The 16,144-nt window shown below is 31.2% G+C and overlaps 2 protein-coding genes and 1 non-coding gene across 4 annotated transcripts; 2 read left to right on the top strand and 1 right to left on the bottom strand.

Moving 5' to 3' along the window:
- The first annotated feature begins 5,500 nt into the window (after positions 1-5,500).
- LOC129889238 (probable phosphopantothenoylcysteine decarboxylase) lies at positions 5,501-9,449 on the top strand. 2 transcript variants are annotated; one of them, XM_055964471.1, is made up of 3 exons: positions 5,501-5,804; positions 8,017-8,265; positions 8,730-9,449. In XM_055964471.1, the coding sequence occupies exons 2-3, from the start codon at positions 8,029-8,031 to the stop codon at positions 9,024-9,026; spliced, it is 534 nt and encodes a 177-aa protein (XP_055820446.1). In that variant the 5' UTR covers positions 5,501-5,804; positions 8,017-8,028; the 3' UTR covers positions 9,027-9,449. The 2 variants fall into 2 exon arrangements, with proteins under 2 accessions (XP_055820446.1, XP_055820438.1); XM_055964463.1 differs by having other exon boundaries at positions 8,017-8,352.
- A 36-nt stretch (positions 9,450-9,485) lies between these two features.
- TRNAG-GCC (transfer RNA glycine (anticodon GCC)) lies at positions 9,486-9,556 on the bottom strand. The gene has a single exon. It is a non-coding gene; the product is annotated as a tRNA-Gly (tRNA).
- Positions 9,557-11,418: 1,862 nt separating this feature from the next.
- LOC129889233 (xyloglucan-specific galacturonosyltransferase 1-like) lies at positions 11,419-13,428 on the top strand. Its single transcript, XM_055964452.1, has 2 exons — positions 11,419-12,256; positions 12,659-13,428. The coding sequence occupies exons 1-2, from the start codon at positions 11,419-11,421 to the stop codon at positions 13,426-13,428; spliced, it is 1,608 nt and encodes a 535-aa protein (XP_055820427.1).
- Positions 13,429-16,144: the final 2,716 nt, after the last annotated feature.

The following is a 16,144-nucleotide window of genomic DNA, read 5'->3' as shown; positions in this document are numbered from 1 at the left end:
ATTGATAATGCTTGTGTTGATGATGAAAAGGCTCATGAAAGAGGGATTATTTATACACAGAATTTTTTGTTACTAATCAAAGGCAAAGCCATGTGCTGATGCCGGTTGGCCAATTTAGTATGGGGCCTAAAGTTTGTAGATGAAGCTAGTTTGAAAATAAAAGATGATAAGCTTCTTTGATCAACAACCAACTAGACCTACTTTGTATTTCTCAGCAATGCCAATAATTTGAGACCAGTAAATGAACAATTGTTGGTAAGAAGCAAAACCATGTTCTACTCTCTTCGTTATCAAGTAGATAGGTGACCTTAAGGCCTCATTTGTTTTCATTAAAATTTAGACGTCTAAATCTGAATGCATATCTGAATGATTAAAATGTCGTCTTTAGATCTGAACATTGAATGATTAAGACTCTTTGTTTTTGAATATCTAAATATACATAATATATTTATATGTACATAGTAAATATACCATTCAAATAAAAATTAATTAAATACTTTTTTTGAAAAATATATATATTATTTGATTAAAAAATGAAATAATTATGCTTGCTAGTGATGGTGGAGATAGTTTGTGGTGATGGTAGAGTTAATTGCTAGTAATGATGGTGGTAATAGTTGTGATGATGGAGATGGCTGGTGTTGTGGTGACTGTCATAATGGTGACGATTAGTAGTGTTGTTAGTGGTTGTAATGGTGAAGTTGGTTGATGCAAGCAGTTGGTGGTGTTGGTGGTGGTTGATGATGTGTTTGTGGTAGTTGATGGTGGTACTAGTTGATTATGGATAGTGGTTGGTTGTAGAGATTGACCACAATGGTGGTAGTGGTTGATAATGGTGGTGGAGGTGGCATCGGTACTAGTTGTGATGACGGAGTTTGATGATAGTAGAAACCAACTGTAGTAATGATAGTGGTTTATAGTGTGGTAGAGGTGGCGGCAACAATTGATATAATTATAATGATAATGGAGGTAAGTATGGTAGCAGCTGACAGTAATAGTTAGCAACGGTGGTGATTGTGATGGTAGAGGTGGTTGGTGATAGACTACGGCAATGATAGTTGACAATGGTGGTGGTGGTTTTGATGGTTTAGTGGTGGCGGCTAGTGATTATGAATAGAGTAATGGTGAATATTATCCACACAAGAATACCTTTTAATGATATTAAAATTTTATTCTAGATTTTAAAGATCTATTCAGATCAATTAAGTGCTTTAAATTTTAATAAAAATAAATACACTTAATGATTTAATGTCTAAATCATTCAGATTCAGACTTTCATTAAGTGCAAACAAATTGATCAACTTCACCAATTCTTGCGGGTTTTATTGGGGGCCTACCTATCGAGACAATATTAATAATTTCTTTTCATCTATCCAAGCATTGATGAGCAAAGAAACCCAACCCAACAAGTATTACATGCAAGTTAGTTCAAACACCATGATCCGAAAATGAAAAAAGCAATAGACATGCTTAAAGCAGAAATCTGGGATAAGACGAGACAAATCATTTTCTGACATTTCTACCACAATTAAACTTGTGGCTTCAGTTGACATATATAGCCTCTAATTTTTGAGTGTATATAAGTAGGTATTTAAACTTATATAAAGTTGAATAAGTAGACGCATACGTCATACGTGACGTCCTACGTGACAATTTGCGTCCTATGTGACGTCCTACATATATTATGCCATGTATGAATTAATGAATTTGTGGTTCGAATAAGTCATCTTCGACCTCACACTTTTCCTCTTTTTCATATAAGATTTTGATTCAATCAAATAAGTACATCAAAAAGTAATTGTTTAAGCACATTTTATTTGAACTCTTTTCGAAATGAATATGTACTTTTTTAAAATTATTTATCTAAAAGTATTTTTTAAAAAAAATAATTATTGATCTTGTTGATGCCTCAATAGAAAATATTTTGGTACTCAAAGAAAGATGCCAAGATTTAATAAAAGGTGTCTTTCAAGTCTTGTTTTTATTGATGACTTTGACTTGGTAAATGGGATTAAATGAAAAGTAGATTTAATTAGAATAATCAAAAAAGCTTAAATAATATGCGTCCCTTAAAGTTATTCACATATTTCACTTAAACACCTAAATTTAGATTTATGGCTATTGAACACTTATACTACAAAAGTTTTGTGCTTTGTGCCTATTAAACCTGATATGGCAAAGTGTATGTAATGCATGCGCGTGAAAAACCAATATTTAGGGAAAATGGGTTTTAGTTTCTCTTCTTCTTCATCGTTTCAATGCTTCCACCTCTATTTACCACTGCAACCGCCAACGCCACCACAGTAACCATCCATTGCTCCTTCCGCTTATTTCTCGATCTCCAATCATTCTCCTTCTCCACACCACCTCTTTTTCATTCAAGTTTATTGTTGCCAACATATTTCTTCTTCCTTAGCCATGGCCAACCACAACTTTCAAATCTGTAACTCTAATTACCTTGTTCGTCGGAAATAATGGAATTTGCCGCTGACACCATGTTTCTCTCTCCCTTCTCATCTCTTTTTGTCAAATCAAATCCAAACATTAATCAAATCTAAATCTAAGAATTAAAAAAAAGTAAGAAAACAAAATTGGAGAGAAGATGGAGCGGGAGATGCCTTTCCATTGATATGGAATGTAAATAGAGGTTCATGACATAAAGATATAAACAAAAAAAATAGCAAAGCAATCAGTGGTCGATCATCTCCTTCACTTTGATGTTCACTATACTTCATTTTTTTCTGGGCAAAGACTAATACAAATCTGTTTTTTTTTTTTTTGAAATTGTTAATAAATTCAAATCCACAACACAAAAGAATATCAACAACTCTTAATTGAGGTTTGAGAAAAAGATCAGTGAGATCGGGATGGTGGTTGTGAGTTGCGGCATTTTTTTTTTTACTTAAAAAATAATTTTCCTTTTCTTTTATTCTATAGCAAATTTTTTTAATATTTTTTCAAAGCCAAATAACACGTGTTGTTATTTAATTTGTCAAAATTGCCATATCATTGTAAGTGTATTTCACTCATTTTATACTTTTAGCTGATAGTTAAAAAAATGTCCAAATGATTCAAATTCGAAGAGGTAGATGTACTAGTCTGAATTCAGGTGTTTAAGTGAATTATGCGGATAACTATAAGGGTTCGTAGATAACTTAAGCCTTAAAAAAAATTGGGGGTATATTAATATTTCAAATTCAAAAATTCTGAAAAATCTTCCCTCCCTTTTTAAATTTCAAATATTAAAATTTCCATCTTCATTATATTTTTTATATAAATAAAATATAATTATATTTATTCTAAGCTAATATTCAAATATTGAAATTTCCCTCTTCATCAGCTCTTTTGATTTAATTTTTTAATTTTTCATTTTTAGATCAGGTAATTTAATTTTTTAAATTTATTCTGGGTGTCCTTTTACGTTACATTAAGATTTTGCCTAGTAGTAATTAGAAGAATCAAATAATTCTTCTAACTAAATTCTTACTTTATAATCCAGTCTCAGCATTCAGTAATGAAATACTTCCATCCTCCATCCTCCATCCTCAGCGAGACTAAGAAATAGAAAGCTTAATATGATTTTTAAGGAAAAATTACTTAATTGAGTGTTTTTTAAAAATTAATTACTGATTTTAGCGATATTTTTTATTTATTACTATTTATAGTAATACATAGCAATATTATGATAAATCTATACTTGTATTAAAAGTGAATTATGCATACAATATAAATGTATTATAAGTGTTTTAAAATATATATTATGTTTGTGTAGTAAGAAATTGACATAATATATTATAAATCTATTAAAGTATGTGATAAATGTATTATCTATCTATAAAACTTGTATTATATATGTTTTATAAATAATTTTCTACAATATGTATTAAAACTGTATTATAAATGTATTATAAGTGTTCAGTGAATTTTTTTTTATTGCTATAGATGGTAAATATTTTTTTAATATTGTATATTTATGTAAGTTTCCCATTTTTTAATTTCCTCATTTTACTATTCGTATTGAGGTAGAATTGAATTTTGTTTAGCTCGTTCATATTTGATCCGCACGCTCATATTTAATTTAATCTGTTTTGATGAAAATATTGTCACCGTCACTATATTACGTTTCTAATGGGGTTAAGTTCACAAATAAGACTCGAAATATCGAGAGGAATTCATATTTAATTTTTGGGTCTGTTTAGAAGTGATTTTGAGTTAATCGAGATTGAATAGTTGGTATATACTTTATGTGTACTTAGGGCCATTTGGTTACTGATTAAAGTTATGCATATATTAGTTATGAAGAATCTAGTTATGCAGGTATTAGTTATGCATGATTTAGTTATGTAGGTATTACAACAACAACAACAACAATAGTTATGTAGGTATTAATTATGCAAAATTTAGTTATGTAGAGTTTCAAAAAAAAATAGTGAGTTAATTCTTATTTTTTAATTTCAAAATATTTAGTGAGCTAGTATTTATTATACTCATTAAAATAAATAACTATATAAATAACACATTAAAATTTAAATAAATATCAATAGCTAAAATAATAAAGTAAATAAAAATAACTAAAAGCAATTAAGTAATTTCTATCCCGCATAACTTATACATAGATTTCCTCATAAGTTATGTAAGTATTAATTATGTAAGATTACAAAAAACGCAACCAAACATCGTATAAAAGTAATATGTGAATAACTTTTATCCTATTTTGCAAACCAAACATGGTATAAAATTAATACATGAATAACCAGAGTTATTCATGTATTAGCTTTGTATGTATCCCATAACTAAACGACCCCTTAGTGTATATTTCATATATAGTTAAACTATATTCATTTTCTTGAGTGTATCATAATGTATAGCTATATTCTTTTTGTTTAGTGTATCATAATGTATAGTCAGTGTATAACTCATGTGTATGTAAGCTATATTGTATAATCAGTGTATATTTTCTATGACTTTTAGCAAGCTATATTGTATAGTCAGTGTATACTTCGTATGATTTTTGATTATTTTTTATGTAAAAAAATATGATTATATTTGTTGTAAGCTAATTACTTTATTGTATATATCTTAAACTACACTATTAATAATTTTATATCATATTTCAAGTCAAATACACATAGTATATGTATTTTTGCAGATATGTCGAGAGAGAGAAGCGAGCAAGAGAGTCGGTGTATCACAGATACATATGAATTAAACTAGATACATGTATTTGAGATACAAATACATTCTAAAAGGCGAGCGAGAAGAAAAAAGACTAGTGAGAGAGTCATTGTATCCAGATACATGCAAATTCGTTTGAATATAATGTATCTGAAATAAATTACACAAAATTATGATCATACTTATCCGAGATACATGTATCTGGAACCAAAAACTAGCACGAATGATAATTTCAAAATCTCACGAAAAAGCACATAATTAGGCTCTAAACTAGTAAAATTTATGTTGTTATAATGGACACGGGGCAAGAAAATGGAGGCCCAAAATTGGGTTTCGCTACCCAAGTAAACTATATAGACTTTTGTTTTCAAAATCCTCCGAGTCCCAATTCCCAATTCTCCGTGGAAAAAGTTATAAAGCACAAATTGCGCTTATCCCGCCCTTTTTCCATTTACAAAATTGATCGGCGTCCGACTTCCGGTTAGGGTTTTGTCAACGCCGCCGACGTAAACGGGGAGCTGACTTGTTGGATTTTCTTTTGCAAATACATACATTCATAGAGTTGCTAGAGTTGTTGTTCACAAGTTTTGCACTTCAATTTTTTGTTTCCACGTCCACTCAAGCTTTTCGTAAGTTTACTACTCTTCATCTTACTCTGTTTATGCGTTTTTTCCAGAATGTTCATTTTCCGTTTGTTTGCAGTCGATCTTTTTTTCAGTTTTAAGGAATGAGTGGTGCTTCAATTTTTCCTTTGTGGAATGTATGTATAGTTATAATTTTGTATTTGGAATTGATTAGATGGATTGATCGTAAACATAAAGTAATGGTGTATGTGAGTTCTAGAAATTAAAGAATGCTTTTGGATCTTGTTGTCTTAAATAAAGATATGTTGAATGTATCAAAATGTCCTTTAATTTTGTGGTGTTGAATATGTCAGGTGAGAAACATTTTTTTTCTGAAATGGACTGAAAAGTAAAGTAAGATGAACAAATTGAAAGAGAGGGAGAACTGTAATTTTGTATTTGGAACGGACTAGATGGATGGTAAACATGAAGTATTGGTGTATGTGAGTTTAAGAAATTAAAGAATGCTTATGAATCTTGTATCTACTAAAGATATGTATAATGCATCAAAATGTCCTTTAATCTTGTGATCTTGAACATGTCATGTGAAAAGTTGAAACTAAAGAGTTGCCTAAATAGGAAGAGATAAATCCTTTCGAAATGGACTAAAAATGAAAGTAAGATAAACAAATTAAAATGGAGGGAGTACTATAATTTTGCCTCAATTGATCATACCATGGTAAATTAACATAGTTTGGTCCAGTGGTGGAGCTTGAAATTTTGTTATGGGGACTAGAAGAAATGTAAAAGTGTCATGCCTGAGATATGAAACTAAGTCAAGGGGAATGGGATGTTGCTCCTCTAGCACTTATGTGGATCATATGGTGAGTGAGGAATAAAAGAACTTTTGAGGAAGTAGAGAAAGACTTTTTACACTTGAGGAATGACCTATTTTCCCTTATTTCTTTTTGATGCACCCATAGGATTCCTACATGTATAGATGAGTGGGTGTTATTTGTAGAAAACCATGTCCTCTTGTAAGGTTTTCTACTTTTGGTATACTTCTTGTATACGGGCAAGCTTTTGCCCTTTTCTAATGAAATTTATTACTCTATAAAAAAAAGAAACTAAGTCAAGGGGAATAGGGGATTCAATAGCTTATGAATATATTAAAAAATTACTTATCCTTTGTGCACAGTGTAATTTTTTGGCGAAGGGGATTCAATTGAAGCCCCTTCACCGAAGGTAGCCCCTGGTTTGGTCCGTACACTTGGTTTGAGTTTTTTCATTTTGAGATTGGGCTATAGCTTTGTGCTAAGACTTAAGAGACACTGTTATGTTTTTTTTTCTTCTTTGTTCTGGGGAAAGGTCTTATAAATAATTGGTTTTGAGAGTTGTAATGTGAAGTCCGCTTTTAAGATGAACAGATGATTCCAATTTGATCTTTTTTCGCAATTTAGGATTAACAATTGTAAACCAATATCTCAAAATGAATTGTCATTTTTGAAAACATAGAACAAAATGGACGGTGTCAAGAAAAGAAAAATACTACAGCAAAGCAGAGTCAGCAATATCAGCTTTGAGTACATATAAGTAGGATTATAAAATTTGTGGTGTGATCTAAATAAGGAATTTGACACAAAAAGATTGCCGTTTTTGTCGATTAGATTCCAATATTTAGCACAGTATACATATATATTCGGACAGCAGTACAAATATCTATTTGTATCTTTTTTATACGCTCTACTTTGCCTTATTTTGGGATTTTGCGATATGCTCTAATTATGTGTTACTAAACCATAGATGGGATTTCCTTTGTACTAAACCATGTTGAAGTGAATAGCGATATTGCCGAAGACTTGAAGATTCTGTGGTGATAGGAAGGAGAGTGACTATTTGCCACATTAATCTTTCCTAATTCTTATAACGAATGGTGCTTTACTATACAAAGTTGGTTCTTTGACATAATATTTATCTCCTTAATAACTACTTGTTTTGGTACTCTGCAAAGGGAGAGCTGTTGTTTTTATTGTTGTGGATGAAGGCATGAAGCCTTTGTTTGCAAATCTTAGTGATATGGAGTCACGGCATCACAATCAACGCCATTGAAAATGGAAGTTCTATCTCGACTGAATGGAAATATAGATTTATAAGGTTGTCAAATTTTGCAAGTGATCTATGTTGTATCTGCTTGCTGCTCTCTCTCATAGGTGCATGCTCATTTAATTATTGTTTTTTTCTCTTGATTTAGTTAGAAAATCCGTTCTGACTTTTGCAGGTTATAGGAAACATGGAGCCTACAACTCCAGTTCAAGTTAACTATGCTTCACGTAAACCTCGGATTCTGCTAGCTGCAAGTGGAAGTGTGGCAGCTATCAAATTTGCAAATCTATGTCATTGCTTTTCTGAATGGGCAGATGTCAAAGCAGTTGCAACAAAAGCTTCTCTTCAATTCATAGACAAAGTGTCATTTCCAAAAGACGTCGACCTTTATACAGATGATCATGAATGGGCCGTTTGGAAGAAGGTAGGTGATGGTGTGCTACACATTGAGCTCCGTAGGTGGGCTGATATCATGGTTATTGCCCCTTTATCAGCAAATACGCTTGGAAAGGTGATATCTCTTTGTATCTTTTTACTCATCATTCCATCATATTGGATATACATTCCACTGCAAGAAACAAATTCATTTCCTTACACGTCTTTCAGTGGCACGTTTCGGTCCCTTCCCCATTACTTAGAAAAAGTGAGCCACGCTAAACCATAGTGGTATTACCAAAGTTCAGATAAATGTTCAAAAATGACTAATTTGACCGAGGACCTAGACTTATTGAAATTATCATGGAATTTGGTCCCCAGAATTCTCGTGTACCCATGAGCAAGTGTGGAATTCGGTAAAACAGTCATCCAGAATATTGATATATTAAACATAAAATATTTGAAGGATTTGCATCTCATGGTTATAAATTGACATGTATTTTTGTGATGTAGATTGCTGGTGGATTGTGTGATAACTTGCTGACCTGCATTGTGCGAGCGTGGGACTATAAGAAACCCTTTTTTGTGGCACCAGCCATGAATACATTTATGTGGTATAACTCATTCACAGAACGTCACCTTATGACAATTGACGAGCTTGGTATCTCTCTTATACCACCAGTATCAACGAGGCTTGCCTCTGGAGATTATGCAAATGGAGCGATGGCAGAGCCTTCTCACATCTTCTCAACTGTAAGACTCTTTGTAGAGTCCCGATCACAACCGGGGGGGAGTAGAACCATGTCATGATATATATATATATGGATCATGAAAATTCTTTCACCATTTCATCCAAGGCATAGAAATTGCTGTTGAAATTCGCCAAAAGGCTTGGCATATTGTTCTTCTCCCCTGCTGTCTTGTTTGTGTACTCGTTAGAGCTACTTGCCTTTTGGGTTCACTTTCATTTTTGTGTGCAGATACCATGCAACTCCAAGTAGTATTAGCTGCTAAAAGTGGACGTAATCATGGAACAACGTGTGCAAAATAGACACAGCTTCTTGATTAGCGTAGCGAATGATGATTGAAACTCAATCTATTTGAGACTAGGTTTACTTGTACAAATTGGTTGATCTCAGGCTTATTGTGCTATATTGAACTTTACTGCATCCTCTACCATGTTACTGAAGATTAATTGGGAATAATTGAGTGATTTTAAAAGCTTTCACCTTACTATCTGGGCTTGCAGCAAAATAAATGAAATAAAAATGCACCAGCCGGGAATCGAACCCGGGTCTGTACCGTGGCAGGGTACTATTCTACCACTAGACCACTGGTGCATCGGTGTGCAAATGCATGCAAATAATGTAATATCTGCATATAATTTATGGATTAGTTGAAGCACACGACGTGCATACCCTTTTTGTGTATAATCCATTATATGCCTTTTCTTCTATTTAATTTGTAGATATGTCATAATAGATCATTTGCATACGTGGTAAAGTGTTCTATTTTATTTTTATTTTTATTTTTTCAAAAATGTTGTATATGATTCTTAAATTGCCTAAAATTAGATTTATTTTTAAAATTTGGATCACAAAATATATTTTTCACTCACTTTTTAAAGTTTCTAAAATTTCATTGGATATCTCTATTATAGCACTGAGATAAAAATGGTACTATATCTTATATTAACCCATAATTTTTCTCAGTTTTGACTCTGCTCTGGTAATTATCCTCTATCTATTTATTTTTTAACTCAATTACTTTTCTATAGAATTAGTTTTGTTGGACTTTCAAGAGGTCAAAATAATAACATCTCTAATGATTAATCAACTTGGGATTTGACAATATCACATATTATTGGAGTGCTTACATCTGTACTAGGATAAACATACTTAATTCGTACTCCTAATTGCACAGTTAATGTTAATATTCCATCCGTTCCTATTTATATTTCACCATTTTAAATTTCAAGTCCCTTAAGAAACTAGTTAAGTTTGTCATTGTACCTTTATTTAGTGTTCTCTTGAAGTTGGTTTTCAATAAATGAACATAAATTAGTTTATTTTAATTAATAATATTGACCAATGAACATGAATTAATCATTTAGTTTTTCTATGTTGGTCAAATTCATACTTTTAAAGCTAATAACTTTCAAGGATAAAATAGAAAGAATAATGTTATTTATGTATTGATTTTATGAAATGATAAATATTAAAAAAAAAATTATTTATAGTAAGGACTCCGGAACGGATGGAGTAATATTTTTTTAATTTTCGTGGTACAACTTTATATCCTATAGTACTATCTTTTAAATATAGTATATTTTAGAGAAAGTCAACTAAGGAAACTTTTTTTTTTTTTTTTAAAAAAAGGCAATTATGGATAGAGGCCTGCATTAAAGCAACATAGATTAGCAGACAAGTGTGCATGTGGGACCATGTGACGACGGCTAATTAGTTTGGTTTTAAGTACAATTAGGATGTGTTCAATAGGGTTTGAAAAAAGTAGAGATACATTTTACTAAACTTTTAAAAATGTGTTAGGAATTGAGTTTAATGGGCTAGATGAGTTGGATGTAATATTGGGTGAGTAGACTAATTAAATTGAAAGCAAATTTTATTTGGGATAAAAATATATTTAGGTAAGCGTTACTTAGGATAATAAGATTGAGGACGTGAGAATTAACATTTTAAGGGCAAATATATGTTTAAAGTTGGAAAGTAAGGGCAAATATATCAAAAAAGTATGACCAAGGATAAATATAACATTTTTTTCAGAGTACAAGGGCAAATACGACCATTTTCCATTTAATTTTTTTTAATTTTTTTTTTGGCAACTCATTAATTTTAACTTTTCACGACATTTTTAAGACTACAAGATTAAAGAACGTTTTGATACATTTGACATATCTTTAGTTTATGACCATAAGATTAATCAAAAATCTTCTTTATTTTTTTAAACAATGTAAAATTAAAAAAAAACAAATAAATTGAAATGCAGGAATTATATAAGTTGATGGATCCTATTAAACGTGCCCTCAATTAATATTGGTATTTCATATTTGACATGCTGCTACGTGCTTCCATGTTCAGTCAACTTAATTAATCCTCTTGGTGACACAAAAATTAAAACAAATAAAGCATTGTAGAAGAGAAATTTTAAAAGGATCAAAAAAAAATTTTGTTAGTCACCAAAGATGACTACTACTTTTTCCAAGAAAAAAACTAAGCTTTCCAAAAATGAACTTTGCAGCTTAGCTAAACTTATATTTCTCATACCTATTACAATCCTCTTCTTGCTTCTAATCTTCTTGTGGTCATCGTCGTCCACCATTATTTCTGGTAAAATCATCCATTTATGCTTCCAATCGCGTAAACTCAATGATCTTTATTGCATTTCTGCAGGCACACAACCAAATCTTGATGTCTCTAGTGCCCTTTCACCAAACGTTAGTTCAACGAAATATGTTGATGACTTGCAACAAAAATCAACACGTCTTGGCATACCGATCCCTCCAGGATATCATGCCTTTAGAAATGGCATGGTTAAGAGTGACGAGGAATTGCTTGTGGCTTATAACGACGTGGAGGATCAATTAGTTGTGCATCGATCGTGGACATCAACGAGCCAAAACCATAATGCAACATTATGTGATGGCAGGGGAATTTATGTGTACGAATTGCCAACGAAGTTTAACAAGGATTTGGTGTCTCAGTGTGCTGATATGATTCCGTGGGTCGATTTATGTAAGTATTTCAGCAATGATGCAATGGGTGAACCAGTAGAAAAGCTAGGAAAAGGATGGTACCAAACTCATCAATATTCATTGGAGTTGATATTTCACTCAAGAGTTATGAGTCATCCTTGTAGAGTACAGAACAGAAGTGAAGCAGAGCTTTTTTATGTGCCTTTCTATGCTGGACTTGATGTCTTGAGATGGCATTTCAAGAATGTAACAAATGATGTCAAGGATTCTTTGGGACTAGAACTTGTGAAATGGCTCGAGTCGCAACCAACTTGGTTTAAACGATCAGGTAAAACAGAAACTTGACTTGGTTCAACCTTTATAATAGCATTGAACAATTTAGTGTATTTTTACATAGAGATATCATTTTTCATGAGTTTCACATTTCTATTATCAGTTGTTCATTTTTCAAATCTAAACTATCACTTTTTTGTGAGTTTCATATCTCAACTATCAGTTTTTCACTTTTCACATCTCAAAAACAGACACACCTAGTTGAATAGATGGTGATTGTTTACTTAGGAAAAAGGAACAATAGATAGTTGGCTTAGTCAACTTCGTCGTGTGTTTTCAATACGTAAATAGTAGTGATAGTTCAATAGCAAAGGGAATAACTGATAGTTATATATGTTTTTGATCATTAACTCTTTTGCGTATTCAATTGAAGTTATAACGTGCAAGGTACATGCAGGTAAAGAGCATATCTTTGTTCTTGGGAAAATTTCTTGGGATTTCAGAAGATATAGCAACTCGAATTGGGGAAGTAGGTTCTTGGAGCTAGACGAAATGCAGAATCCGGTGAAACTATTGATAGAACGACAACCATGGCACCTCAACGACATAGGAATACCTCATCCAACTTTTTTCCATCCTCAATCAGACGAAGACATAACAACATGGCAACTAAAAATCCTCAACGAAAATCGAAAAAGCCTCATAAGCTTTGCTGGTGCAGCAAGGCCTGATGCACCAGAAAGCATTAGGTCAATCTTAATCAACCAATGCACTTCAACTAGTAAATGCAAATTCATGAATTGTAGTTCGGGTTCATGTGATCAACCCGAGTCCATCATCGAGTTGTTCATTGAATCCGAATTCTGTTTACAGCCTCCGGGCGATAGCCCAACAAGAAAATCAGTATTTGATTCTCTTATATCAGGTTGTATTCCTGTAATTTTTGATCCATTTACAGCATACTATCAATATCCATGGCATTTACCAGAAGATTACAAAAAATATTCTGTTTTCATTGATCAAGAAGATGTGCGGAACATGAAAGTTAATGTTGTGGAAAGGCTAATGAATATTCCTGCAGGGGAAACAGAGAACATGAGAAGATATATAATTTATGAATTATTGCCTGGATTGGTGTATGGAGATCCAAAATCTAAGCTGGAGAAATTCCAAGATGCATTTTCTATAACAATGAATAATCTATTTGAAAGGTTGAATAGATTGTAGCAGATAAAGTTGTTGTCATGTAATTCAGGAAGTCGCGGGTTTAAGGTGTGGAAACAATCTCTTACAATGCAAGGTTATATATAAGATTGTGTACAACAGATCCGAATTCTTCTTCGAATATCGTGTATAGCGAGAGCTTAGTGCACAAGAAGTCTCATATTTATGTTGGTTTTGTTTACTTGAGTTAATCACATGTATCTTACTTCAGTCAGAATTTACTAATCATTTCTTACATGTTCATAACTTGAGACTCAATTAAGTATTATATTTAATTTATTTTTTTCTATCCTTTTAATAGAATTGATAGACGAAAGGAGCTGATGAAATTTTTGTTGATTTATATTCAATGATTTGTACAAGTATATACACACCAATAAAGAATAATGGAATCTTTCTACTTATAAACTTGTCCTATTTCTAGTAGCTAATTATGTACTCTCCCTGTCTTATTTTAGTTGTCAGGTATATAAAAAATAGTTGTCAATTTAAATAATCAGTCACTTTTTTTCCAACTCTATCTTTAGTAATTAAGTTATTTTGAAATTTGAAAAAATTTATTACTACAACTCTACTCTATTACTACAGTTTTCAAAAAGGCCGTTTTAAAGTTACAAGATTACTTTTTGTTAAACTTTTGGTATTCCTTGCCTATTATTCAAAACATAACACATCAATCTATGATATTTAATATGTAAATTTAATAATCCATTAATAGAGATTAGTTCTCATAATGATTGAAGAATATTCATAGTAAGGTTATATTAGTCAAATTGCATTCTTATTAATTTTTCTTAAGGATTGTGCAAGACTTTATCCAGACAACTAAAATGGAACGGAGTAATAAATTAACTAGAAGGAAAAGGTCTTTTCGAAGTTACTGAATATTTTTAGAATTTTTAAAAGTAAGATATAAATGGAAAAAGACCTTTTTCAAATTATCGTGGATGAGATAAACAAAATATTGGATTTGAGATTAATAATTTAAGAGGATAAGAATAAGATAATTGATTCAATATAATTAAAAACAATAAAGAGTGCAAAGAAGACTTCTTGGTCTAAATTCTGAAGTCTTTTATGCTCCATTGTGGTTGTCATAATTCAAATTTAGTACTTTATGATATGGTTAATGATTGAGAGCAACAGAGTGTAAAATTAGGATGTAGAATCCTAATATTAATAATAGATTAGTTTGATATAGTTTATGATCATGATGTACAATCTTAATAGTATATTGCAATAAATATTTATAGGGAGTGCCAGGAAAGAGGGAGTAGAAATTAGTAAGATTCAAAACATAAAAGTATTAAAGCTAATTGTTTAGTTCATCAAAAGATACGCACATCACTCAACTAAGAGGTGATTTCATCTTCTTTTTTAAAAAAATATAGGGAAGAAGGTTTTGTAAATGCTATGATTTTTGCAAAACAATAATTGCATATGTGATAAATACAGAATTTAAATTTTATTGTAAACCTATAATATATAGAAATAAACAATTGACTTTACAATAAAATTACAAAGTATTTTGAAGAAATATAGAGTAGACCAAATTATATTTTCACTTTAAAATAAATTTGAACAATTCGAAACTTATGAAAATATTTTCTAAGCTTAAGTCATATGTGGCCTTTTAAAGTTATTAGCATATTTTACTTAGAGATCTCAACTTAGTCTTGTAGCTATTGAACACTTTAATCTTAAAAAATTAATATTTATTTGACACAATCCATAAAATGACAAATATGCATGTGACTATACACAACAAATGGACCAATGAAATGATGGCAATTGGATTACTGTTTTTAAAATACTCTATTTGTTGATGACTAAACCCTCCACCCCCCGCACCCGCGCCACCCTCCCAGCCAAACCACCCTCCTCTTTTTCCCTATTGTCTTCTTCCCCTCATTATAGTCTCCCCATATTCCTCTAAGGGGCTCAATTTTTTTTTCCTTCTTATAATAATAAATCATTAAAAATAAAAAAGAAATTTTTAGATTCAAATGTCAAAAATAGAAATTGTAAATGAAAAATATTATTTCTTGTACCAAATCATATAAACGGAGATGGCAGTGATAAGGTGCTCCGATGGTAGCCAGAGAAAACGAGAGTTGATTCATGAATCTTTTTCTTCAGTAAATAATTAAATTTTTTTATCAAAGAACAAAAAAACAAAAAAGGAGTATAGGTGAAAAAATTAAGAGCGGGGGGGAAGGAAGATGACAGACTGGAGGGGCGTAGGGGTTTGCTTTTTCTTTTTTAATTAAATTATTATTATTATTAAAAAAATAAATAAAAACTATTTTTAATTATTTTCTTAGTGCCACCAAGTGTCAATAAAAGAAATAAAAAGGCAAGTTTTAAGATCCTTCCACTCACTCAACGAGAGTGCAAAACACATTTTTTATCAAATCAGCATTTTGTGTTTAATAGGTATACATTTTGAATGATTTAAGTGCTCAATAGATATTAGTGTTAATTGAAGTGTCTAAGTGAAATATGCGGACAACTTTAAGGGGTCATCGATGACAGATCATTAGATGTTGAGAATTTGAAAAAAAATAAAAAATTCTTAACCTTGAACGTTCTTTAAAACATACTTAATAATCACACTAATATTGATAATTTAAATTTATTTTCTGAAGTTAAAGTGTTAATAAACATAATACAAGTAGATAATAATACTTTAGTAAATATAGTCAATATACAGTTTGTT

This window comes from Solanum dulcamara, chromosome 1, assembly GCF_947179165.1.
Source record: "Solanum dulcamara chromosome 1, daSolDulc1.2, whole genome shotgun sequence".
Classification (NCBI taxonomy): domain Eukaryota; kingdom Viridiplantae; phylum Streptophyta; class Magnoliopsida; order Solanales; family Solanaceae; genus Solanum; species Solanum dulcamara.
The sequence above is the reverse complement of the archived record's forward strand: the minus strand, read 5'-3'. Positions and strand labels throughout refer to the sequence as shown.